General features: G+C 38.1%; 1 protein-coding gene across 2 annotated transcripts in view; it reads left to right on the forward strand.

The window, feature by feature from the left end:
• Positions 1–26,822, forward strand: part of LOC147056140 (septin-7-like) — a 63,577-nt gene that overhangs the window by 6,111 nt on the left and 30,644 nt on the right. For both annotated transcript variants that reach the window (XM_085914636.1, XM_085914635.1), the window contains exon 3: positions 23,651–23,757. In XM_085914636.1, the coding sequence (XP_085770762.1) occupies positions 23,651–23,757 (107 nt within the window). The remainder of the gene's footprint in view (positions 1–23,650; positions 23,758–26,822) is intronic.

The following is a 26,822-nucleotide window of genomic DNA, read 5'->3' on the forward strand; positions in this document are numbered from 1 at the left end:
CTCTTTGACCTGGGACAAGAGATGCTGGCGTGGCTCCACGACACTAAGTTGGAGCTCTGATGTTACACAAAAGAGAGAGTACACCTCTCGGAATAAGATAATAAGCAATAAGCAAACGTTACCAAGATAACAACAACAGTTTTACAGATTTATTTCGTGAAATATTACATTACAGTGAACAGTATTGCAGTCAATATTATAGTACCTTTTTTCTCTGTATTATGATGTGTATGAGGCGTATACAGAAAACACGAGCGCATCCTGATTCTAATTTAGTGGAATTCAGTGTAGTTTGCCTAATTGGAGCTGTTGTAATGTACAGTCCCCCCGAGCCGATTTGAACATCCAAGTAGATCTGTTACCTCCACAGTCGCCGCAGTTCAATTATCAGATTCACTTGAGGCACATAATGCCAATTGGCATATTTTGACACACAAACTGAGATGCCAATCCGCTTATTTCAAATTAAAATCACCAAGCAAATTTGGTACTATGCTTGCATCAAGTACCTTGATACCAATACCAAAATCATACCATGACAAAAATCTACTAATCAGAAAAAGGGCTGTAAAAATACAAACTCAAATTCCCTGAATAATCGATGAAATAATTGATAGGATAATTGATTCCAAAAAGATTACCGTATTTTCCGCACCACAAGGCGCTTTGGGTTAAAAGGTGCAGACTCAATTCTGGGGGCTTTTCTGTACTTAATTCACACATAGTACGCACCGCGTTATAGGGCACATGCTTGCCATGACTTACGGTAAACAATCTCATATTTACATGGTTGTGGCATGGTACAGGCTAATCCTAATCATGGAAAGAACTTGGATTTATCCACCACCATAAGTCTCCACTGTCTTGCGAACATGCCGCAAGATCTGTCGGAAGTTGCAGATCTGGGATCTCTATCTGTCAGGGCTCTGTCCACCCAGTATGTTAAGTCTGGATTTGGCGGACAGCGCGGATGAACTTCTTCTGTAGTCAACGGGCTGAAAGGCAATAACCAGTAATGCGTCCTGGAGTGCATAGGGTGTGGTAGGACATCAGGGCCATCCACTCCATCCGTCTCTGTTTCCAGTCAGTTTGAGTTTGTCTTGCTACTGGATCTTGATTGTCTCAAATGAGAGAGTGAGGCTGACATACGGCGAAACTCTGCCTCACTTAAATCTAAGTCGAGTGCAAGTCATGAATTCAAACAAAGACAAAGGTACAACCTTGCAACATGGAATGTGCGAACCCTGCTGGAAAACATCAAGGCAAACAGGCCTGAAAGAAAAACTGCACTGGTCGTCAGAGAACTACCTCACTACAATGTGGAAATAGCAGCCCTCGGTGAAACTTCCTCCGTCTCCCTCCTGCAGCTTGCTAACAAGAAGTGCGCAACACTGATCAGCACCTATGCCCCAACGATAACAAACACAGATGATGTCAAGGACAAGTTCTACGAAGAACTGGATACCCTCATTGCAGCAGTCTCACAATCAGAGAAGTTATTGGATTTTGGGGGCTTCAACGCCAGAGTTGGGACAGATTATCAGACCTGTGAAGGAATGAATAATTGGAAAGCATGGCATCGGCAAATGCATTGTTGCTCAAGTTGTGTGCTGCGCATGATCTCGTCATCACCAACACCATATTCCGCCTACCCACCCGTAACAAGACATCATGGATGCACCCTCGCTCTAAGCATTGGGTTTCATTGATTACGTCCTCACCAGGAAGAGGACGTCAGAGCGAGGCTATGCGTGGCGCTGACTGCAGGACTAATCACCAACTCATCGTTTCTAAGTGCAAACTCTGCATCCAGCCCGTGAGAAGACCCCAAGGCCAAAAGACTGCGAAGAGACTGAACATCTTCAAGTTGAAGAGCTGCAAAGTTGCAGAAGACTTCTCCAAAGACCTCAAGAGTAAACTGACTGATACAGTGCACAATGATGGTGCCAGCACAGTGGAGCAGTGGTCAACCTTCAGAGACGTCGTATAGTCAACTGCCTCTGAATATATTGGACCAGCAACCTGGCGTAACCAAGACTGGTTCAACAAAAAAGAGAAAGGGGATACAGGTGCTCCTCGCAGAGAAATAAGTTATTCAAGTGCTTCAGAATATCTCATCCTCATGACCCAAGAAGTATGCCTTCGCCAATGCAAAAAGGAAAATCCAGAAGAAGCTACGCAAGATGCAGGACAACTGGTTCAAAAACAAGACTGATAAAATCCAGGGCTTATACTCAGGAGCAACTTGTATATGAATTTTTTCACAAATTTTCAAAATTTAAAACTCTGCGATGTAGAGAAACCGCGATGAATGAACCGCGATGTAACAAGGGATTTTTGTCATTTGAACTGCAAGTGACGTGCGCGGCACGGCGATTGTTGACGTAAAGGACAAAGGATTTGATCATGGGATGACAAAGATGACGAAGAGCCCCACGTTTGAAGGATTTAATGATTTGGAGTGACACAAGGTTTAAAAACTTATTTATGTTAGTTATTTGATATATTTTATTTTGTGTAGCAATGTTTTCAGTAGTTGTTGGCTCGTTAAACTCTTGTTTTGTTAAATAAAGAGCCGTTTACCAAACCCACGTCTTGCCTGGTACTTTGGTAAAGCTACAATATAGTTATATACTAAATCTGTGGAATAATTGGGGCCGCAACTGATGACGAGGCTGACGTCAGCGGCGCAAGTAGGTCCGGAATCGCCAGGTGTTTTATTTTTTTTGACACAGAGGATGAATATTCCGGTGGATTTAATGATTTTGAGTGACACAGATGGTTTGATAATATTGTTATATAAACCCACGTCTTTCCTGGTACTTTGTTAACGCTACAATATTGTTATATACTAGATCTCTCCAGCGCACGGGCGGCGTTGTTGACATAAGGAACGAGGAATTTGATGATGGATTTAATGATTTGGAGTGACACAGATGGTTTGATAATATTTTTTTAATATGATAGTTATTTGAAATATACTTTATATATCATTCTATGGGTCTGTGGAATAATTAGAAATGGAACTTACAACGGGTCCGACGTGAGCATATGCGGCGCATACGCGGCATTGTTTACATAAAGCACGATCGATGGATTTAATGAATTGGAGTGACAGATGGTTTGATAAACGTGTTATTTATGTAATACTTATTATTATTATTATTATTATTAAACCCACGTCTTTCCTGGTACTTTGTTAACACTACAATATAGTTATACTAGATCTGTGCGGCGCATGCGCGGCATTGACATAAAGGACGATGAATTTGATCGATGGATTTAATGATTAGAAGTGACACAGATGGTTTGATGATATTGTTGTCATATGATTGTTATTTGAAATATAATTTGTATATCGTTATATGGGTCTGTGGAATAATTAGAAATGCAACTTACGAGTCCGACGTCAGCGATGCGGCGCATACGCGGCATTGTTTACATAAAGGACGATGGATGGATTTAATGAATTGGAATGACACAGATAGTTTGATAAACGTGTTATTTATGTAATACTTATTTGAATAACTCTGAATGTTACGTCAGGCCCGTTCTCAGCTCTTCGTTTGTGTATATGTCAGGTTAGCATACTGTATCGTTTAGCCTGTTGTTGCTGGTTCATGTCTGTTTTTGGTGTTGGATTTTGACAAATAAATTTGCCCCAAAAGTGCAACTTGTACTCCGGTGCAACTTATATATGTTTTTTTTTCACTTTATTGTGCATTTTATGGCCGGTGCGACTTATACTCCGGAGCGATTTATAGTCCGAAAATCACGGTACCTAGTCTGACGTCAGCGGCGCACGTAGTCTTTATGACGTCGACAGCAGTGTTTTTTTTTTATTATTTAAGTGACACAAGACGAAGATTCCGATGGATTTAAAGATTTGGAGTGACACGGATGCTTCGGTAAAATTGTTGTTTATATTGTTATTTCATACATAGTTTATATATTGTTATATGGGCCAGTGGAAAAAAAATGCAACGCGCCGCTGACGTCGGACTTGTTTACATAAAGGACGAACTCGATCGATGGCTTTAATGATATGGAGTGACACAGTTGGTTTGATAAGTGTGTTATTTATGTTATAGTTATTTGAATAATTGTTAATGTTACATCAGGCCCATTCTCAGCTTCTCGTTTGTGTTTATGTCACGTTAGCATACCGTATCGTTAATCTGTTGTAGCTGGTTCATGTCTGTTTTTGGTGTTGGATTTTGTTAAATAATTTTCCCTCAAAATGCGACTTAAACTCTGGAGCGACCTATATATGTTTTTTTTCCCCTCTATATTCTGCATTTAATGCCTGATGCGACTTTTATTCCGGAGCGATTTTTAGTCCGAAAAATACGGTATAAAAAAGAAGGGATCAGCAAAGAAGGGATGCTGAACTTTGCCCTGAACCGGTTGCTAGCCAATCGCAGGGCACACAGAGACGAACAACCATCCGCACTCACACTCACACCTAGGGGCAATTTGGAGTGCTCAATCGGCCTACCAAGCATGTTTTTTGGGATGTGAGAGGAAACCGGAGTGGCCGGAGGAAACCCACGCAGGCTCGGGAGAACATGCAAACTCCACACAGGGAGGGTCGGAGGTAGAATCGAACCGGCACCCTCCAAACTGTGAGGCGGACGTGTTTACCAGTGCTCCACCGACTGGCTCTATCTATTCTTCGCTAATTAATTGTCTCAACTGTTGGATGGTGATCCACATTTAAGTTTGCGTCTGACTGGTCAAATTCAGACAAAATCACACAATTGTGTAAGAAACTTGTTGCATGTCTTTGTGACATGCATATTGCATGGGTCAATTTTGCAACATTGATGTCTTTAACAATATATTGTGAGTCCAACTACGCAGGAATGTTATGGTTTGAATCAAAGGGTACTGGAAATATCTGGGTTGACATCCAAGCAAAAGAGGCCTATTGCCTGAAAAGATCATTTCTTTTTTTGGGGACAAATGGGACTGTTGCACGGGGGTACCGGTATTCGTATTGTACAGTGATATTTAGGTGTTAAAAACCGCTTGATGCCATTTTTTTTAGCACCGGTATTTTTTTTTTTTAAAAGGCAGCGTGGCACATTGACTGTCAAGCGGGTTATTATGTTATAATAGATTTACAATTGTTTACGTCTACATCTGAAGTAAATTATTTCTTCCCCCGTGTTGTGCATGTGGGTGTGTGGGTGTTTGCATCTACTCTTGCAATCAAAGCTGACCCTCAGGAAAATAATGATTTTCTAAATTCAACCCCATTCAAACAACATTATTGACTGAATTAATGAATGATCTGAATTGCGACAGAACTAGGCCAACAAGGAAAAATAGGACAAATTGAATTGTGGTCGCTCTGATTGGTTTGAGATTTGTATTTAGGTCTAGGAAAAAAAATTGACCCAGTTGATCCCAAAAAGTGGTTGATGGGTGATGCAGAAATGTTTTACCCCGAAGTATTGCCACTCCATCCACACAGATATTTCCAGGCAAAACGAGTCAGTTGTCCTCCTAGATAAACCGCTCATGAACTAGTCCTTTTCAATCCATTAGCCCCCTCTCTTGCTGGAAAATTGACACTGCAGTCAGTGAGATTAACCAGCTGTCGCCACAGCCACGTTTGACATAGTTTTTGCAATGACTCCTTCATTTTTATCCGGTGTTTCGTATTGGGTAACACTGGCGGTGGCTTGAAATTGAGGTCGAACATTCCTATTAGGATTTTCGCATTCGTGATGGTCCGCTGTGTCCAAGGCAGCAATCTAGAGGTCGACCGATATAACGGTCGGCAGATATATCGGGACTGTATTTGCTATTTTTCAATTCATCGTGGTGGTTTGTCTACATGTCCTGTGACACATGTAGACAAACACAACCACAAGTTGCCCTGGAGTACAAGTCGCACCAGCCATAAAATGCATAATGAAGAAAATATATAAACCGTATTTTCCGGACTATAAGGCGCACCTAAAACCAAATATTTTCTCAAAAGCCGACCGTGCGCCTTATAGTCCGGTGTGCCTTATATATGGACCAAATTCCGAAATTTGAACTGTCCCGAAGCAGTGTGTAATAAAATCAGTCATAAGTAGCCCGCTGAAGACTATGAATCATAAATCAAAAAGACTATGGATCATTATTTTGTGATTATAAAGTAATTTGTTACATCTAAAGTTGAAATAAAAAAGATAAAATGGAGAATGATTTGATTTGGATTAAAAATCTGACATGCATTTATGGTGCGCTTTATATAAGGACAAAGTTTTAAAATGGGCCATTCATTGAAGGTGCGCCTTATAGTCCGGTGCGCCTTACAGTCCGGGAAACACGGTGTGTGTGTTTGTGTGTGTGCGTGTGTGCGTGTATAAAGTTGCAGTTTTGGGGGAATTTATTTGACAAAATACAACACCAAGAACAAACATGAATAGGCAACAGGCTAAAAGATACGGTATGCTAACGTTACATAAACAAACAAGGAACGGAGAACGTGCCTGAGAACATAACAGTTATTCAAATAACTACAACATAGATAACAAGTTTATCAAACCATCCATGTCACCAAATCATTAAATCAATCGAAATCTTCGTCCTCTGTGTCACTTCTAAATAACGCCCCTGCTGACTCTGGAACTACATGGGGCGCTGATGTCACACTCATCGTCAGTTGCAGTTCCAATTATTCCGCAGGCCTGTATAACTACAGTAATCCCTCGTTTATCATGGATAATTTGTTCCAAGACTACCCGCGATATGTGGAAAATCCGCGAAGTAGTGTCACCCTTTTGTTTGTGTATCAATAAGTCTATATTCAACCATATAAGTACATATGTTATCATTAAAACATTAAATATTAGTTTCAAACATGTCAATACTATCTTAATACGTACATAGTATAAATGACGTACAGAAAATAAACTATAAATAATATAAACATAAATATGATACGTGTGTGTGTGTGTGTGTGTGTGTGTGTGTGTGTGTGTGTGTGTGTGTGCGCGCTCGTGACATATGTATATGTAGCTAAAGTAAATATGTTTTTAGAACTCTTATTATAACTTTTTATAACAAGGAACAAGTGTACATTCTGTAAATATGAAACTTTTATTATTATCACAATCATTTTTAATAACAAGGTACAAGTGTACGTACTGCAATTGTGTGGACACTACCTGCATTCTGCTGGCGTGTGGGCAACTTTCATGCCATAATTCCTCAATTTAGAAGGTTTAAGTAGAATTTTTTTATTTTGGGGGGGGGGGGGGGGGTTGGAAAAAAATCTGCGATGTACTGAAGCCGCGATAATTGAACTGCAATGTAGCGAGGTATTATTGGATATATAAACTACATATTAAATAACTATAACATAAATAACAAGTTTATCGAACCATCCGTGTCACTCCAGATTATTAAATCCATCAAAATCTTGTCCCTCGGTGTCGCTTATGAAAAACTCCACTGACTCCAGAACTAGATGCTGTGCTGACGTCAGACTTATCATCAGATGTACTTCCAATTATTCCACAGGCCTATATTATATATATAAACTATATATAAAAAAACTATAACATAAATAACAAGTTTATCGAACCATCCGTGTCACTCAAAATCATTAAATCTATTGTAATCTTCGTCCTTTGTGTCACATAAACAACTCTGCTGACTCCGGAAGTATATGCGGCGCTGATGTCAGACTGTTCGTTAGTTGCAGTTCCAATTATTCCACAGGCCTAGCGCGCCCTCATGCGGTTTAGTGTGAAAATAACATGTGAAGTGATATAGTACTAGTACCATATTTTCCAGACTATAAGGTGCACCTAAAAACCTAAACTTTTCTCAAAAGCCGACAGTGTGCCGTGCCCTATAGTCCGGTGCGCCTTATATATGGATGAATTGATAAATTTGTTGATCCATACTGGTTGAACACAGTGCTCTGCCAAAATGTTTCAGTACGTTTGAGTACAACTAGTAAATTACCAGGTCATTAAACAAATCATTAAATCTATTGTAATCTTCGTCCTTTGTGTCACATAAACAACTCTGCTGACTCCGGAAGTATATTCGGCGCTGATGTCAGACTGATCGTTAGTTGCAGTTCCAATTATTCCACAGGCCTAGCGCGCCCTCATGCGGTTTAGTGTGAAAATAACATGTGAAGTGATATAGTACTAGTACCATATTTTCCAAACTATAAGGTGCACCTAAAAACCTAAACTTTTCTCAAAAGCCGACAGTGTGCCGTGCCCTATAGTCCGGTGCGCCTTATATATGGATGAATTGATAAATTTGTTGATCCATACTGGTTGAACACAGTGCTCTGCCAAAATGTTTCAGTACGTTTGAGTACAACTAGTAAATTACCAGGTCGCATCGCTTCCCAGCATTACGGCAACCGTGGTCAGGGGGCGTCACTGAATAGCTGTTGTACCCGTGAGGCTATTTCATTTCAAAATAGGCTGCTCCGTTAATGTTTCGAGTAAATTCACGGATCGATGTGGAAGGGAAACATAGGTAAGCAGTACCAAGGTGTTAGATCAAACTTTAGTCAGTTCAGATCATTTTATAGGTGCTCGTTTGAGAAACGCAATTGTTTACACTTTGCCGAGGCTCATGGGAGTCTGCGAGCTGAGGCTCAAGTTTGCGGGTGGCTAATGCTAGAGTGATAGCTGCTATATGCACGAGGCTATTTCATGTCAAAATAGGCTGCTCTGTTAATGTTTCCAGTAAATTTACAGATCGATATGGAAGCAAAACATAAGTAAGCAGTACCAATGTGTTAGATTGAAGTTAAGTCAGTTTCGATCATTTTATAGGAGCTCGTTTCAGAAACGTTTACACTTTGCTGAGGCTCATGGGAGTCTGGGAGCTGAGGCCCATGGGAGTTTGCGGGTGGCTAATGCTATAGTGATAGCTGCTATATGCACGAGGCTATTTTATGTCAAAATAGGTTGCTCTGTTAATGTTTTAAGTAAATTTGCGGATCGATATGGAAGGGAAACATAGGTAAGCAGTACCAATGAATTAGAGCAAACATGAGTCAGTTCTGATCATTTTATAGGAGATAGTTTGAGAAACGCGATGGTTTACGGAGGGCTCATTGGTTATTGGCTAGTGGATGCATACCGCAACCTCAGTTTGTTGCAGTATAGCTTCTATTTTATGCGCCTTTTACTCTGGTGCGCCCTATATATGAAATAATTTCTAAAATAAAAAATCCAACGAGGGTGCGCCTTATCATCCAATGCGCCTTTATGTGTGAAAAGTCGCCCCGGAATATAAGTCGCATTAGCCATAAAATGCACATTAACGTGAAAAAAAACATACATAAGTCGCTCCGGAGTATAGGTCGCATTTTGGGGGAAATTTATTCGACAAAATCCAACACTAAGAACAGACATGAACGAGCAACAACAGGCTAAACGATAGGTATTCTAACGTGACATAAACACAAACTAAGAGCTGAGAACGGGCCTGACATAACATTCAGAGTTATTCTAATAACTATTACATAAATAACACGTTTATAAAACCATCTGTGTCACTCCAATTCATTAAATCCATCGATCGTCCTTTATGTAAACAATGCCGCGTATGCGCTGCATATGCACCGCTGACTTCGAACTCGTAAGTTGCATTTCTAATTATTCCACAGACCCATATAACGACATATAAAGTATATTTCAAATAACTATCATATTACAACAATATTATCAAACCATCTGTGTTACTCCAAATCATTAAATCCATCGATCAAATTTCTTGTCCTTTGTCAACAACGCCGCACAAGCGCCCTGACGTCAGCCTCGTCGTTATTCCACAGATCTAGGATATAACTATATTGTAGCGTTAACAAAGTCGACTTCCAGGCGTGCGGCGGCGTGGACTTCCATCCCCGGAGGTGGACGAGAGCTCCATAGAAAAGGACCGGGCATGCGTAAAAGCCATGTCCGAGCCCCATCCACCGTCCCCGGACAGCCACCAGGCCGAGCGCTGACCCCAGACTTCCATCCACGGAGGTGAAAGAGAGCTCCTGTTGAGTAGGACCGGGCGTGCGTAAAAGCCATAATAGTTTTTCAAACCTTCTGTGTCACTCCAAATCATTAAATCCTTCAACCTCTTCGTCCTCCGTGTCACTTACAAACAAAGCCGCTCATGATGCCGGTAGTACGTGGGGCCCTTCGTCATCTTTGTCATCCCGTGATCGAATCGTTGTCCTTTATGTAAACAATCACCGCGCCACTGATGTCAGTTGAAATTTAAATTTCAGCAGTCCCTTGCTACATCGCAGTTCGTTTGTGTTTTCCCGTTTTTTTTGTTTTTTTTTTGTTTTTGTTTTTTTTTTAATTTTGAAAATTTGTGAAAAAACTCACATATAAGTCGCTCCTCAGTATAAGTTCCTTTCCACCCAAACTAAGAAAAAAACGCGACTTATAGTCCGAAATTTACGGTAATGTCAAAAAAAAAATAATGTCCGCTTTATTGTCAATTTCTTCATGTCAAGACACACAAAGAGATCAAAATTACGTTTCCCACCGTCCTACGGTGACTAGACACAGTACACAACACTTACAGTCAAATAGCACAAAGAGTAAAAACGAACAGACGAGCAATGAATAAGTAATAAGCAAATAACCAAAATAAATAAATAAATAGACAAATAAGAGCAGCAAAATGGAGCAAGCGTGCTAATAGCAGACAGCCAGACCATAGCGCAAAAGAACAGGACGTTATGCAGCCGAAAGGGGAGGGAATTCAGGATCCTGACAGCTTGGAGTATGAAGCTGTTTTTGAGTCTGGTGGTGCGGGAGCACAGGGATCTCTACCTCTTCCCAGAGGGCAGAAGTTCAGACAAAGAGTGAGCGGGGTGACTCACATCGCACACAATCACGGCCGCCTTGCAGGTGAGACGGGAGGCGTAAACGTCCTTCAGGAAGGGGAATGGGACCCCGATAATCTTACTAGCAGTGTTCACTATGCGCTGCAGGGCCTTCATGTTGTACTCAGAGCAGCCACCACCCCACACAGCGATACAAGTGGAGAGGGCGCTCTCAATGGTGCCACGGTAGAATGTGGTCATGATGGCGGGAGGAGCACTTGCTCGCCTGAGTTTCCGCAGAAAGTACAGGTGGCGCTGAGCTTTCTTCGCCAGCGACGCAGCGTTGGTGGTCCAGGAGAGGTCCTCACTGATGTGCACCCCCAGGAATCTGGTGCTGCTCACTCTACCCACCACAGCACCGTCGACGGTCAGCGGCAGGTGGTGGGTGTGACCCTTCCAGAGGTCAATGATAATCTCCTTGGTCTTATTGACGTTCAGCAGAAGGTTGTTGTCCCTGCACCACATGGCCAAAAGGTCGACCTCCATTCTGTAGTGAGTCTCGTCGCCACCGGTGATGAGACCCACCACAGTCGTGTCGTCGGCATATTTCAGCACGCGGTTGCTGCTGTAGGTCGCAGTGCAGTCATGCGTCAGCAGGGTGAAGAGCAGCGGACTGAGCACGCAGCCTTGAGGGGCCCCCGTGCTCAGCGTGATGCTGCCAGAGACAGTCGCCCACACGGACTACTTGAGGCCTCTGACAGAGGAAGTCCAGTAGCCAGTTGCAAAGGGAGGTACCGAGGCCCAGCTTGTCGAGTTTGCAAATGAGACGCTGTGGAACAATGGTGTTAATGATCAAGTAAAAATGTGTTAATAATTTCACATATGTCACTCCTCAGTATAAGTCCCACCACCGGCCTATGAAAAAATGAACTATGAAAAAAACTGCAACTCATGGTCCAGAAAATATGGTATATTTTTTGGTGCCTTTATTTTAGGGAGGACATCTGTGGTATAATGGATATAATGGAGCGGAGGAAAATTTGGCTTGATGAAATTGTCAATAGATTTAGAAAGAACTTCAGTAAGGCTACTGCTGCCAGATATGATCGGTCTGCCCAGTGGGTTATCAAGACAATTATGAATTTAATTTTAGGTGAATTATAATTTTAACTACAATTATGTCACGTGTCCAAATACTCTCCAGCCATTACAGTGACACATCCTACTTAAAATTCTTGAGTCTAAATGGTAATTGCTAATTTTTGGTATAATGGATGGAAACATGGAGCGTAGAAAGATTTGGCTTGATGAAATAATTTAGTAATAACTTCAGTAAGGCTAACACTGCCAGATATAATCGGTCTGCCCAGTGGGTTATCAATACAATTGTGAATTTAATTTGATGATATGGTGATAATAAAACTTTATTCATCCCGCGGCGGGGAAATTCACTTGTCAAAGCAGCGCATATGAGTGCAAGAAAAAAATAAGCGCCAAAATTTTAAAAAAGGGTAAATAATAGACAAGGACAGACACAAGAGCCGCTAGTAGAGACAAAACACATTCATTTTATCAGGTGCCACGCATGTTGTAAAGTCTGACAGCAGAGGGAATGAAGGACCTGCGGAACCGTTCCTTCCTACACTGAGGGTGCAAAAGTCTGCCGCTAAAGGAGCTGCTCAGGGACCGCACAATCTCATGGAGGGGGTGAGAGGTGTTGTTCATGATGGATTTAAGCTTAATCAACGTCCTCCTCTCATCCACAACCTCAATGGTGTCCAGGGGACAGCCCAGGACAGAGCTCGCTCTAGTGACCATCCTATTCAGTCTCCCCCTGTCCATGTCTGTACTGCCCCCACCCCAGCAGACCACAGCGTAGAGCAGACCTGGGTATTGTACGGCCCGCGGGCCACATACGGCCCTTTGGTTGACTTTGACTGGCCCGTGTAAGGTTCATTGGAAATTACAAAATAAACATATTTTCTTATTTTACTTGATGCATGGACTGAAGCTGCGTTGCTTTTATTTTGAAGTTGTTTTTTATTCACGTACATGATGACGCAATACGTATATCAAGGCGTGCGAGACGTGCGCATGATTGGATCATTGTCGCTAGCAAGTCACAAGACTTAAGCCCTCAGAAATGCCCGCTGCTAAAAAAAGGTAGATGCCGAATGCAGGGTTTTCAACAAAAACTGGACTGCTGACTTTTTATTTACTGAAGTCGGAGGTAAAGCCGTGTGTTTAGTTTGCGGGGAGCAGATCGCCGTGTTTAAAGACTACAATTTGAGTCGGCATTACGAGACTCCATCTCAGACATGCAACCTCACTTCGATGCACTCGTTAAAGCACAGCAGAGACTAGATTTCTCTCACTGAACAAGAAAAAAGAATTTAAAAATGTAAGAAGGTAGAAGTTTTAAAGCATGTTTTTATGGTTGAGTTGTGCATGATTTTAATTGTAGTGTGGTTATTTTTATTTGCATGTTTAGTGTGTTTTTATTATGTTGTTTTAGTGATTTAATTATTTAATTACATGCTTTTTTTCAGAGATATTGATTACCTGATTGCCTGCATCTAAGTTTATTGGATAAATGTCACAGATAGTAAAAAACGTTCACATTTTGTTTACCATAGTTTTGGGAAAATTTGATTGAATAAATGACATTTTTTGCAAGGAAAACTCACTTTTTCATTACTTAATTATGATATATACTCTTACCAGCTTGTCAAAAATAATGTTATTTACTGTTTTTTATAAAGAAATGCAATTAACAATATGAAGAATTGAGTTCAGCCTTTTGGCCGGCCCTCCACAATATTTTCAGTTTCTCATGTGGCCCCATGGAAAAAATAATTGCCCACCCCTGGCGTAGAGGATGGCTGAGGCCACCACAGAGTCATAGAAGGTCTGGAGGAGAGCCCCGCACACACCAAAGTGAATTTATGTGAATTACGATTTTAATTACAACTAGAATTGGCAATTTCTGAAGAAATTGCGTGTGAAGGCAAAGACACTTCACACTATTGTGGGTCTCGAAATAATGATTAAATGAAATAAAAATGGTAAATAAATTATGATGATGATGTTGAATGAAATAAATTATTAAAATGATGTGTCAAAATTAAATGAATGAATAAAGAATAACGGCCAAGTGAGATTCGACCCCACTCGGCAAAATGACTCATGTTGAATGTGCCATTCTCTACTTACTGAGCTAAACACTGACTCACTGTTAATGCGGTGGAATTATGCTATTAAATGAAAAATAAAAATGGTAAATAAATTATGATGATGTTGAATAAAATAAATTATTAAAATGATGTGTTAAAATTGAATGAATAAAAAATGAATGAATAAAAAATAACGGCCAAGTGAGATTCGAACCCACTCGGCAAAGTGGCAAGTGTGCCATTCACTACTTACTGAGCTAAACAGTGACTTACTATTGAAGCGGTGGAAAAATGCTAAATCCTGAGAAAAAAATGATTAAAAATAAAAATGCTAAATTAATAATGATGATGATGTTGAATGAAATAAATTATTAAAATGTGTTAAAATTAATTGAATAAATGAATGAATAAAAATAACGGCCAATGTTAGATTCGAACTCACTCGAGAATGTGGCTTGTGTTGAATGTGCCATTAAGAATGAATGGGGGATTTTAAGGCACAAATTTGCTAATTACGCAAAAACGGTAAATGTTATGAACAAATAAAATAGTAGCAATCATGCCGTGAATTTTTGGAACGTGTGAAAGTTGGAATGGGGTGAATCGGTTAAAGCATGTGGGAGTAGTTAGGTGTCAAAATAGTGGGAGGAATAAAAAAGTAGAATAACAATAGTGTGGGTTAGGGTTAGGGTTAGGGTTCACCTTCGCCTTCACAATAATAATAATAAGAACTAGAATTGGCAATTTCTGGAGAAATTGCGTGTGAAGGCGAAGGCACTTCACACTATTGTGGGACTCGAAATAATGATTAAATGAAATAAAAATGGTAAATTAATAATGATGATAAAATAAAATAAAAATGGTAAATTAATGATGATGATGAAAATAATTATTAAAATGTGTTAAAATTGAATGAATGAAAAATTAATGAATAAAAAAATTATGGCCAAGCGGGATTCGAACGCCCTCGCGGAAGTGGCTCGTGTTCAAAGCGCCATTGTCTTCTTACTGAGCTAAACAGCGACTTAATGTTGATCCGGTGGAATGATGCTATTAAACGAGAAATAAAAATGGTACATGCCGTTAAAACGGTAAAATGATGTTTTTAACTTAAAATTAAATGAATAACTAAATGAATGATGAAAATTATTATTAAAATGTGTTAAAATTGAATGAATGAAAAATTAATGAATAAAAAAATTATGGCCAAGCGGGATTCAAACTCCCTCGCGGAAATGGCTCGTGTTCATAGCGCCATTGTCTTCTTACTGAGCTAAACAGCGACTTAGTGTTTCTCCGGTGGAATGATGCTATTAAACGAGGAATAAAAATGGTAAATGCCGTTAAAACGGTAAAATGATGTTTTTAACTTAAAATTAAATGAATAACTAAATGAATGAATGAAAAATAAATAAATAAAAAATAAAAGAGTTAAATAAATGAGTTAAGGAAAGAAATCATGAAAAAAGTTGTCAGATGTCAAAATTCGAACTCCCTCTTGAACGTCGCTCGTGTCTAATGCACCATTAAGAATGAATGGGGGATTTTAAGGCACAAATTTGCTAATTATGCAAAAACGGTAAATGTTATGAACAAATAAAATACTAGCAATCATGCCGTGAATTTTTGGAACGTGTGAAAGTTGGAATGGGGTGAATCGGTTAAAGCATGTGGGAGTAGTTAGGTGTCAAAAAAGTGGGAGGAATAAAGTAGGATAATAATAACTAGAATTGGCAATTTCTGGAGAAATTGCGTGTGAAGGCGAAGGCACTTCACACTATTGTGGGACTCGAAATGATGATTAAATGACAGAAAAATGGTAAATTAATAATGATGATTAAATCAAATAAAAACGGTAAATTAATGATGATGATGAAAGTAATTATTAAAGTGATGTGTTAAAATTGAATGAATGAAAAAAAAATCATGGCCAAGCAGGATTCGAACTCGCTTGCGGACGTGGCTCGTGTTTAGGGACCATTGTTTTCTCACTGAGCTAAACAGCGACTATGTGTCTTTTGTGGTGGAATGTTGCTATTAATCAAGAAATTAAAATGGTGAACGTTAAAATGGTAAAATTATGTTTTTAACTTAAAATTAAATGAATAACTAAATGAAAAATAAAAACGGTAAATTAATGATGATGATGAAAGTAATTATTAAAGTGATGTGTTAAAATTGAATGAATGAAAAAAAAATTATGGCCAAGCAGGATTCGAACTCGCTCGCGGACGTGGCTCGTGTTCAGGGACCATTGTTTTCTCACTGAGCTACACAGCGACTATGTGTTTTCTGTGGTGGAATGTTGCTATTAATCAAGAAATTAAAATGGTGAACGTTAAAACGGTAAAATGATGTTTTTAACTTAAAATTAAATGAATAACTAAATCAATGAATGAAAAATAAATAAATAAAAAATAAAAGAGTTAAATAAATGAGTTAAGGAAAGAAATCATGAAAAAAGTTGTCAGGTGACAAAATTCGAACTTGAACGTCGCTCGTGTCTAATGCGCCATTAAGAATGAATGGGGGATTTTAAGGCACAAATTTGCTAATTATGCAAAAACGGTAAATGTTATGAACAAATAAAATACTAGCAGTCATGCCGTGAATTTTTGGAACGTGTGAAAGTTGGAATGGAGTGAATCGGTTAAAGCATGTGGGAGTAGTTAGGTGTCAAAAAAGTGGGAGGAATAAAGTAGGATAATAATAAGAAGAAGAAAAACTAGAATTGGCAATTTCTGGAGAAATTGCGTGTGAAGGCGAAGGCACTTCACACTATTGTGGGACTCAAAATGATGATTAAATGACATACAAATGGTAAATTGATGATTAAATAAAATAAAAATGGCACGGCATTGATGATGATGATGAAAATAATTATTAAAATGTGTTAAAATTGAATGAATGAAAAATTAAAGAATAAAAAAATAATCGCCAACCGGGATCGAACTCCCTCGCGGAAGTGCCTCGTGTTCCAAACGTCATTGTATTCTTACTGAGCTAAACAGCGACTTGGTGTTGATGCGGTGAAATGATGGTATTAAACAAGAAATAAAAATGGTACATGCCGTTAAAACGGTAAAATGATGTTTTTAACTTAAAATTAAATGAATAACTAAATGAATGATGAAAATAATTATTAAAATGTGTTAAAATTGAATGAATGAAAAATTAATGAATAAAAAAATCATGGCCAAGCGGGACTCGAACTCGCTCGCGGACGTGGCTCGTGTTCAATGGACCATTGTCTTCTTACTGAGCTAAACAGCGACTTAGTGTTGCTGCGGTGGAATGATGATATTAAACAAGAAATAAAAACGGTAAAATGATGTTTTTAACTTAAAATTAAATGAATAACTAAATGAATGAACGGAAAATAAATAAATAAAAAATAAAAGAGTTAAATAAACGAGTTAAGGAAAGAAATCGTGAAAAAAGTTGTCAGATGTCAAAATTTGAACTCACTCCTGAACGTCGCTCGTGTCTAATGCGCCATTAAGAATGAATGGGGGATTTTAAGGCACAAATTTGCTAATTATGCAAAAACGGTAAATGTTATGAACAAATAAAATACTAGCAGTCATGCCGTGAATTTTTGGAACGTGTGAAAGTTGGAATGGAGTGAATTGGTTAAAGCATGTGGGAGTAGTTAGGTGTCAAAAAAGTGGGAGGAATAAAGTAGGATAATAACTAGAATTGGCAATTTCTGGAGAAATTGCGTGTGAAGGCGAAGGCACTTCACACTATTGTGGGACTCAAAATGATGATTAAATGACATACAAATGGTAAATTGATGATTAAATAAAATAAAAATGGCACGGCATTGATGATGATGATGAAAATAATTATTAAAATGTGTTAAAATTGAATGAATGAAAAATTAATGAATAAAAAAATTATCGCCAACCGGGATCGAAGTCGCTCGCGGAAGTGGCTCGTGTTCAAAGCGCCATTGTCTTCTTACTGAGCTAAACAGCGACTTAGTGCTGCACTGGTGGAATGATGCTATTAAACGAGAAATAAAAATGGTACATGCCGTTAAAACGGTAAAATGTTTTTAACTTAAAATTAAATGAATAACTAAATGAATGATGAAAATAATTATTAAAATGTGTTAAAATTGAATGAATGAAAAATTAATGAATAAAAAAATTATGGCCAAGCGGGACTCGAACTCGCTCGCGCACGTGGCTCGTATTCAAAGGACCATTGTCTTCTTACTGAGCTAAACAGCGGCTTAGTGTTGCTGCGGTGGAATGATGATATTAAACAAGAAATAAAAACGGTAAATGCCGTTAAAACGGTAAAATGATGTTTTTAACTTAAAATTAAATGAATAACTAAATGAATGAATGGAAAATAAATAAATAAAAAATAAAAGAGTTAAATAAATGAGTTAAGGAAAGAAATCATGAAAAAAGTTGTCAGATGTCAAAATTCGAACTTGAACGTCGCTCGTGTCTAATGCGCCATTAAGAATGAATGGGGGATTTTAAGGCACAAATTTGCTAATTATGCAAAAACGGTAAATGTTATGAACAAATAAAATACTAGCAGTCATGCCGTGAATTTTTGGAACGTGTGAAAGTTGGAATGGAGTGAATCGGTTAAAGCATGTGGGAGTAGTTAGGTGTCAAAAAAGTGGGAGGAATAAAGTAGGATAATAATAAGAAGAAAAATAAAGTAGAATAACAATAGTGTGAAGGCCTTCGCCTTCACACTAATAAGAAGAAGAAGAAAAATAAAGTAGAATAACAATAGTGTGAAGGCCTTCGCCTTCACACTAATAAAAAAAAAAATAAAGTAGAATAACAATAGTGTGAAGGCCTTCGCCTTCACACTAACTAGAATTGGCAATTTCTGGAGAAATTGCGTGTGAAGGCGAAGGCACTTCACACTATTGTGGGACTCGAAATGATGATTAAATGACATACAAATGGTAAATTGATGATTAAATAAAATAAAAATGGCACGGCATTGATGATGATGAAAATAATTATTAAAATGTGTTAAAATTGAATGAATGAAAAATTAATGAATAAAAAAATTATCGCCAACTGGGATCGAACTCACTCGCGGAAGTGGCTCGTGTTAAAAGCGCCATTGTCTTCTTACTGAGCTAAACAGCGACTTAGTGCTGCACTGGTGGAATGATGCTATTAAACGAGAAATAAAAATGGTACATGCCGTTAAAACGGTAAAATGATGTTTTTAACTTAAAATTAAATGAATAACTAAATGAATGATGAAAATAATTATTAAAATGTGTTAAAATTGAATGAATGAAAAATTAATGAATAAAAAAATTATGGCCAAGCGGGACTCGAACTCGCTCGCGCACGTGGCTCGTATTCAAAGGACCATTGTCTTCTTACTGAGCTAAACAGCGGCTTAGTGTTGCTGCGGTGGAATGATGATATTAAACAAGAAATAAAAACGGTAAATGCCGTTAAAACGGTAAAATGATGTTTTTAACTTAAAATTAAATGAATAACTAAATGAATGAATGGAAAATAAATAAATAAAAAATAAAAGAGTTAAATAAACGAGTTAAGGAAAGAAAACATGAAAAAAGTTGTCAGATGTCAAAATTTGAACTCACTCCTGAACGTCGCTCGTGTCTAATGCGCCATTAAGAATGAATGGGGGATTTTAAGGCACAAATTTGCTAATTATGCAAAAACGGTAAATGTTATGAACAAATAAAATACTAGCAATTATGCTGTGAATTTTTGGAACGTGTGAAAGTTGGAATGGGGTGAATCGGTTAAAGCATGTGGGAGTAGTTAGGTGTCAAAAAAGTGGGAGGAATAAATTGTTTAATAACTAGAATTGGCAATTTCTGGAGAAATTGCGTGTGAAGGCGAAGGCACTTCACACTATTGTGGGACTCGAAATGATGATTAAATGACAGAAAAATGGTAAATTAATAATGATGATTAAATCAAATAAAAACGGTAAATTAATGATGATGATGATGAAAGTAATTATTAAAGTGATGTGTTAAAATTGAATGAATGAAAAAAAAATCATGGCCAAGCAGGATTCGAACTCGCTCGCGGACGTGGCTCGTGTTTAGGGACCATTGTTTTCTCACTGAGCTAAACAGCGACTATGTGTTTATCGTGGTGGAATGTTGCTATTAATCAAGAAATTAAAATGGTGAACGTTAAAATGGTAAAATGTTTTTAACTTAAAATTAAATGAATAACTAAATGAAAAATAAAAACGGTAAATTAATGATGATGATGAAAGTAATTATTAAAGTGATGTGTTAAAATTGAATGAATGAAAAAAAAATTATGGCCAAGCAGGATTCGAACTCGCTCGCGGACGTGGCTCGTGTTTAGGGACCATTGTTTTCTCACTGAGCTAAACAGCGACTATGTGTTTTTTCGTGGTGGAATGTTGCTATTAATCAAGAAATTAAAATGGTGAACGTTAAAACGGTAAAATGATGTTTTTAACTTAAAATTAAATGAATAACTAAATGAATGAATGAAAAATAAATAAATAAAAAATAAAAGAGTTAAATAAATGAGTTAAGGAAAGAAATCATGAAAAAAGTTGTCAGATGTCAAAATTCGAACTTGAACGTCGCTCGTGTCTAATGCGCCATTAAGAATGAATGGGGGATTTTAAGGCACAAATTTGCTAATTATGCAAAAACGGTAAATGTTATGAACAAATAAAATACTAGCAGTCATGCCGTGAATTTTTGGAACGTGTGAAAGTTGGAATGGAGTGAATCGGTTAAAGCATGTGGGAGTAGTTAGGTGTCAAAAAAGTGGGAGGAATAAAGTAGGATAATAATAAGAAGAAGAAAAATAAAGTAGAATAACAATAGTGTGAAGGCCTTCGCCTTCACACTAATAATAAGAAGAAGAAAAATAAAGTAGAATAACAATAGTGTGAAGGCCTTCGCCTTCACACTAACTAGAATTGGCAATTTCTGGAGAAATTGCGTGTGAAGGCGAAGGCACTTCACACTATTGTGGGACTCGAAATGATGATTAAATGACAGAAAAATGGTAAATTAATAATGATGATTAAATCAAATAAAAACGGTAAATTAATGATGATGATGAAAGTAATTATTAAAGTGATGTGTTAAAATTGAATGAATGAAAAAAAAATCATGGCCAAGCAGGATTCGAACACGCTCGCGGACGTGGCTCGTGTTTAGGGACCATTGTTTTCTCACTGAGCTAAACAGCGACTATGTGTCTAATGTGGTGGAATGTTGCTATTAATCAAGAAATTAAAATGGTGAACGTTAAAATGGTAAAATGATGTTTTTAACTTAAAATTAAATGAATAACTAAACGAAAAATAAAAACGGTAAATTAATGATGATGATGAAAGTAATTATTAAAGTGATGTGTTAAAATTGAATGAATGAAAAAAAAATTATGGCCAAGCAGGATTCGAACTCGCTCGCGGACGTGGCTCGTGTTTAGGGACCATTGTTTTCTCACTGAGCTAAACAGCGACTATGTGTTTTATGTGGTGGAATGTTCCTATTAATCACGAAATTAAAATGGTGAACGTTAAAACGGTAAAATGATGTTTTTAACTTAAAATTAAATGAATAACTAAATCAATGAATGAAAAATAAATAAATAAAAAATAAAAGAGTTAAATAAATGAGTTAAGGAAAGAAATCATGAAAAAAGTTGTCAGATGTCAAAATTCGAACTTGAACGTCGCTCGTGTCTAATGCGCCATTAAGAATGAATGGGGGATTTTAAGGCACAAATTTGCTAATTATGCAAAAACGGTAAATGTTATGAACAAATAAAATACTAGCAATTATGCCGTGAATTTTTGGAACGTGTGAAAGTTGGAATGGAGTGAATCGGTTAAAGCATGTGGGAGTAGTTAGGTGTCAAAAAAGTGGGAGGAATAAATTGTTTAATAATAACTAGAATTGGCAATTTCTGGAGAAATTGCGTGTGAAGGCGAAGGCACTTCACACTATAGTGGGACTCGAAATGATGATTAAATGAAATAAAAATGGTAAATTGATGATGATTAAATAAAATAAAAATAATAAATTAATGATGATGATGAAAATAATTATTAAAATGTGTTAAAATTGAATGAATGAAAAATTAATGAATAAAAAAATAATGGCCAAGCGGGATTCGAACGCCCTCGTGGAAGTAGCTCGTGTTCAGAGCGCCATTGTCTTCTTACTGAGCTAAACACCGATTTAGTGCTATTCTGGTGGAATGATGCAATTAAACGAGAAATAAAAATGGTACATGCCGTTAAAACGGTAAAATGATGTTTTTAACTTAAAATTAAATGAATAACTAAATGAATGATGAAAATAATTATTAAAATGTGTTAAAATTGAATGAATGAAAAATTAATGAATAAAAAAATTATCACCAACCGGGATCGAACTCGCTCACGGACGTGGCTCGTGTTCAAAGGACCATTGTCTTCTTACTGAGCTAAACGGTGGCTTAGTGTTGCTGCGGTGGAATGATGATATTAAACAAGAAATAAAAACGGTAAATGCCGTTAAAACGGTAAAATGATGTTTTTAACTTAAAATTAAATGAATAACTAAATGAATGATGAAAATAATTATTAAAATGTGTTAAAATTGAATGAATGAAAAATTAATGAATAAAAAAATTATCACCAACCGGGATCGAACTCGCTCACGGACGTGGCTCGTGTTCAAAGGACCATTGTCTTCTTACTGAGCTAAACGGTGGCTTAGTGTTGCTGCGGTGGAATGATGATATTAAACAAGAAATAAAAACGGTAAATGCCGTTAAAACGGTAAAATGATGTTTTTAACTTAAAATTAAATGAATAACTAAATCAATGAATGAAAAATAAATAAATAAAAAATAAAAGAGTTAAATAAATGAGTTAAGGAAAGAAATCATGAAAAAAGTTGTCAGATGTCAAAATTCGAACTTGAACGTCGCTCGTGTCTAATGCGCCATTAAGAATGAATGGGGGATTTTAAGGCACAAATTTGCTAATTATGCAAAAACGGTAAATGTTATGAACAAATAAAATACTAGCAGTCATGCCGTGAATTTTTGGAACGTGTGAAAGTTGGAATGGAGTGAATCGGTTAAAGCATGTGGGAGTAGTTAGGTGTCAAAAAAGTGGGAGGAATAAAGTAGGATAATAATAAGAAGAAGAAGAAAAATAAAGTAGAATAACAATAGTGTGAAGGCCTTCGCCTTCACACTAATAATAAGAAGAAGAAAAATAAAGTAGAATAACAATAGTGTGAAGGCCTTCGCCTTCACACTAATAAGAAGAAAAATAAAGTAGAATAACAATAGGCCTTCGCCTTCACACTAATTAGGTCACGTGTCCAAATACTATCCAGCCATTGAAGTGACACATTCTACTTAAAAATGGTAATTGCCAATTTAAAAAAAAAAAAAAAGACACTGTGTGTGTATAAGTGAAATCTGGACCAAACTGGATAAGCAATACATCAAATCACTTTTTTTTTCTTTCACAGCTGCTGTAGTCCAAAAGAAATAAATGACAGCTTTCTTACAATTTTTGCCATTGTTGAGTAATTGACATCCATTTTTCAATATTCTGCCTTTATGTATTCAAAATAATTTACTCGTCCAAGACCTTTATCTGACAACTTGCCTTTGTGTGTCCGTAGGTGAGTCAGGTCTTGGAAAATCAACACTTATTAACTCCCTCTTTCTGACTGATCTTTACTCCAAGGACTACCCTGGGCCATCACAGCGCATTAAGAAGACTGTACAGGTGAGCTGCCTGAAACAATCTATAGGCTCCCACCCTCAATGGTGTGATTCTCTGATGATCACCATATTTTTCTTTGGTGGTCGTTTTTTCCATTGGTGGTCGTTTTTTTCCCGACCAACTGAACTTAAGGATGAATGTGAAAATTTACAACAATCTGGGCAAAGAAGGGTCTGTGGGCGGGCCACATCCAGTTTGTCCACAGTTTTTGCAGCCAATAGGAGGTCAAATTAACACATGCATGTATTTTGATGTGCATGTTTGTCAGTACAAGCCAAACAGAATAGCGACTTGTCCACTGTGTTGACAACTTGAACAACTTCAACTACTTTTCATCGAAATCACTAGAGAACATAGAGACTATTCACTTCCTAGTAGGCTGCTATGTCAGCATTTCCAAATATGGGGCGCCGTCGCCGTTTCACACTGCCACACATCTCTTTCACATTGAACGAGTGCAGTATGAAAACATCTCTGCTCTTCTCCATGTCTTAATAAAGCATTTTACCATTCCGAAGTTTTAATGATTTTTAGGAAGAAAAAATCCTTAGAAATAAAATTCCGTAGCCATTGAACGCCACTTTATTTGGACCACAGCACACTTCAAAATACTCAAGGTGAAAAGAGGGACAAGAATCTGAACAACTCTTGGATCACCGGGAGAGCTGCAGAAGACATAGCAACAAGTATGGAAAAATTCCTTACACAAGGGCCTTCTTTTTTTCCTTGTATGGTTGTGTTGAAAGAGAGGAGGAGACAGGCAGGCCTGTGTAGCAGTCAGGAGTATATGTATGTGGACGAAAAACAGCGAGGGAGGGCTTCAGGAAAGAAATGTCTGAAAGTGGGGCAACGGAGAGAAGATAAATAATGAGTTGGATTTATTTTCCTAATTCTTCTTTCACAGGTGTCGTAAGCCACAAAATCAAGTGTTGTTGTGGATAAATCTTAAGCCACCATCACAGAGAAGTCCATCCATCCATTTTCTGAACCGCTTTGTCCCCACGGGGGTCGCGGGCGTGCTGGAGCCTATACCAGCCGTCATCGGGAAGTAGGCGGGGGACACCCTGAACCGCACCAACAACCATCCGCACTCGCTCTCATACCTCGGGACAATTTAGAGTCTTCAATCGGCCTACCAAGCATGTTTTTGGGATGTGGGAGGAAACCGGAGTGCCCGGAGAAAACTCACGCGGACACGGGGAGAACATGCAAACTCCACACAGGGAGGGCCGGAGGTGGACTCAAACCCTCCTAGCTGTGGGGCGGATGTGCTACCCAGTTCGCCACCGAGCCGCCACACACAGAGAAGTCAATAAGCTTTAAACAACGTGTCCAGACTATAAATACCGTATTTTTCGGACTAAAAGTCACACCGAAGTACATATATAAGTCGCACCGGAGTTTAAGTCGCAGTTATTCAGTTATTCAAATGACTATAACATAAATATGTTTATCAAACCATCTGTGTCACTCCAAATCATTTCGATCGATGGATTTAATGATTTGGAGTGACACAGATGGTTTGATGAACATCTTATTTATGTTATAGTCATTTGAATAACTATTAATGTTACATCAGGCCCGTTCTCAGCTCCTCGTTTGTGTTTACATTACATTCACATTAGCAAACCGTATCGTTCAGTTTTTTGCTGGTTCATGTCTGTACTTGTACAGACTTGTACTTGTACAAGTGAAATTTGTAAAACATTTTACTGTTTTACAAGATGAGTTGATTTCGTGTGCTTGTGTGTGTTTGTGCGCGCACCTGTGTGCGTAGTCGCTAGCCTGACTATGTGTGTCACTGTTCTTGCATGCACAGCTCTGCAGTTAATTTCAAGGTTTGTGGAAGCTGAATAATGTTTGTTTTAGAGCACGAGGGCTGCAGTTAGTCAAAATGGTGATCCAAAAATAAGTAGACGTCCTTGTGAAAGTATGTGGGTTGTACGACCTCAACGGAGTAAAAGTAAGGAAATGGTAACTCAACAATAGGCAGGGTTGAATCTGAAAATGTGACTTGTGGGATGAGCAGACAATTTAATGTTGTAGGTATTTTCTTTGAGTTAAGCTGGATTTCAAGTTATGCAAACTTGTTCACTTAGCTCACCTTATGCCCAAGCAGTCTTTCTCAACTTTTCAGGCAGATGAACTCTCAGTCAAGTTAAAAATATCTGGCAGATCACATTCAATTAGTGTGTTCACCACTCCAATAGCTAAATAATATATATTTTTTAAAAGTACTCACTTAATACGAATAGAGGTACTTGTTTTCATATCAACAAAATAGCTTAGGTAAATTGAACCTGTTAGGCTGCTTAATATTGTGTGTTGAAATTTTAGTTTTACGGCTGCGATTTAGGATTGTAACAGGGTAATACATTTTTAGCTCGTCTATTTTTTCTAATTATAATAACATTTGTAATATATTCATTCATTCATTCATCTTCTGAACCGCTTCTCCCCAAGAGGGTCACGGCCATGCTGGATCCTATCCCAGTAGTCTTTAGGCGCTAGGCGATGTACACCGTGAACTGGGCACATAAAAGTACTCACGCTCACACCGATAGGCAATTTGTAGTGGTCCATTGCCCTGCATCGTTTTGGTATGTGTGAGGAAATTGGGACACCCCCGCAGACAGGGGGAAGGCCATAGCCGGAATAAAACCTTGCACCCCTGAACTGTGAGGTGGATGTGCCAACCAGAGCTGCACCGTGCCGCAGTAATTAGGAATTAAGGGTGATGGCAAAAGTTTTTTTTTTTTTTGTCAGAAACATCATAGCGAGAAATTACAAACCTGTTGTCAAACCTTTTTAGGTCAAACTTAAAAACAAACCAAAAAATATATCAAAAACCCTTCGTGTTAGGAGAAAAAGTAACAATGTTTTTTTAAATCAGCGTTAAAAATATGTTTAGGGATACCCTGATTAAAATTTGCTGTTGACCAGTGTTATTTGAATCATTGATTATCTGTCCACCACGATAAGGTGGGGGAAGATGCCGGTCCGACCTGGCAGGCCCAAACGCTCTGTGAGGGTCTGCTGGGAACGTCTGGCAGAATCCCCTGTCAGGA

This window comes from Syngnathus leptorhynchus, chromosome 6 (assembly GCF_054491065.1).
Source record: "Syngnathus leptorhynchus isolate UIUO chromosome 6, UIUO_Slep, whole genome shotgun sequence".
NCBI lineage: Eukaryota > Metazoa > Chordata > Actinopteri > Syngnathiformes > Syngnathidae > Syngnathus > Syngnathus leptorhynchus.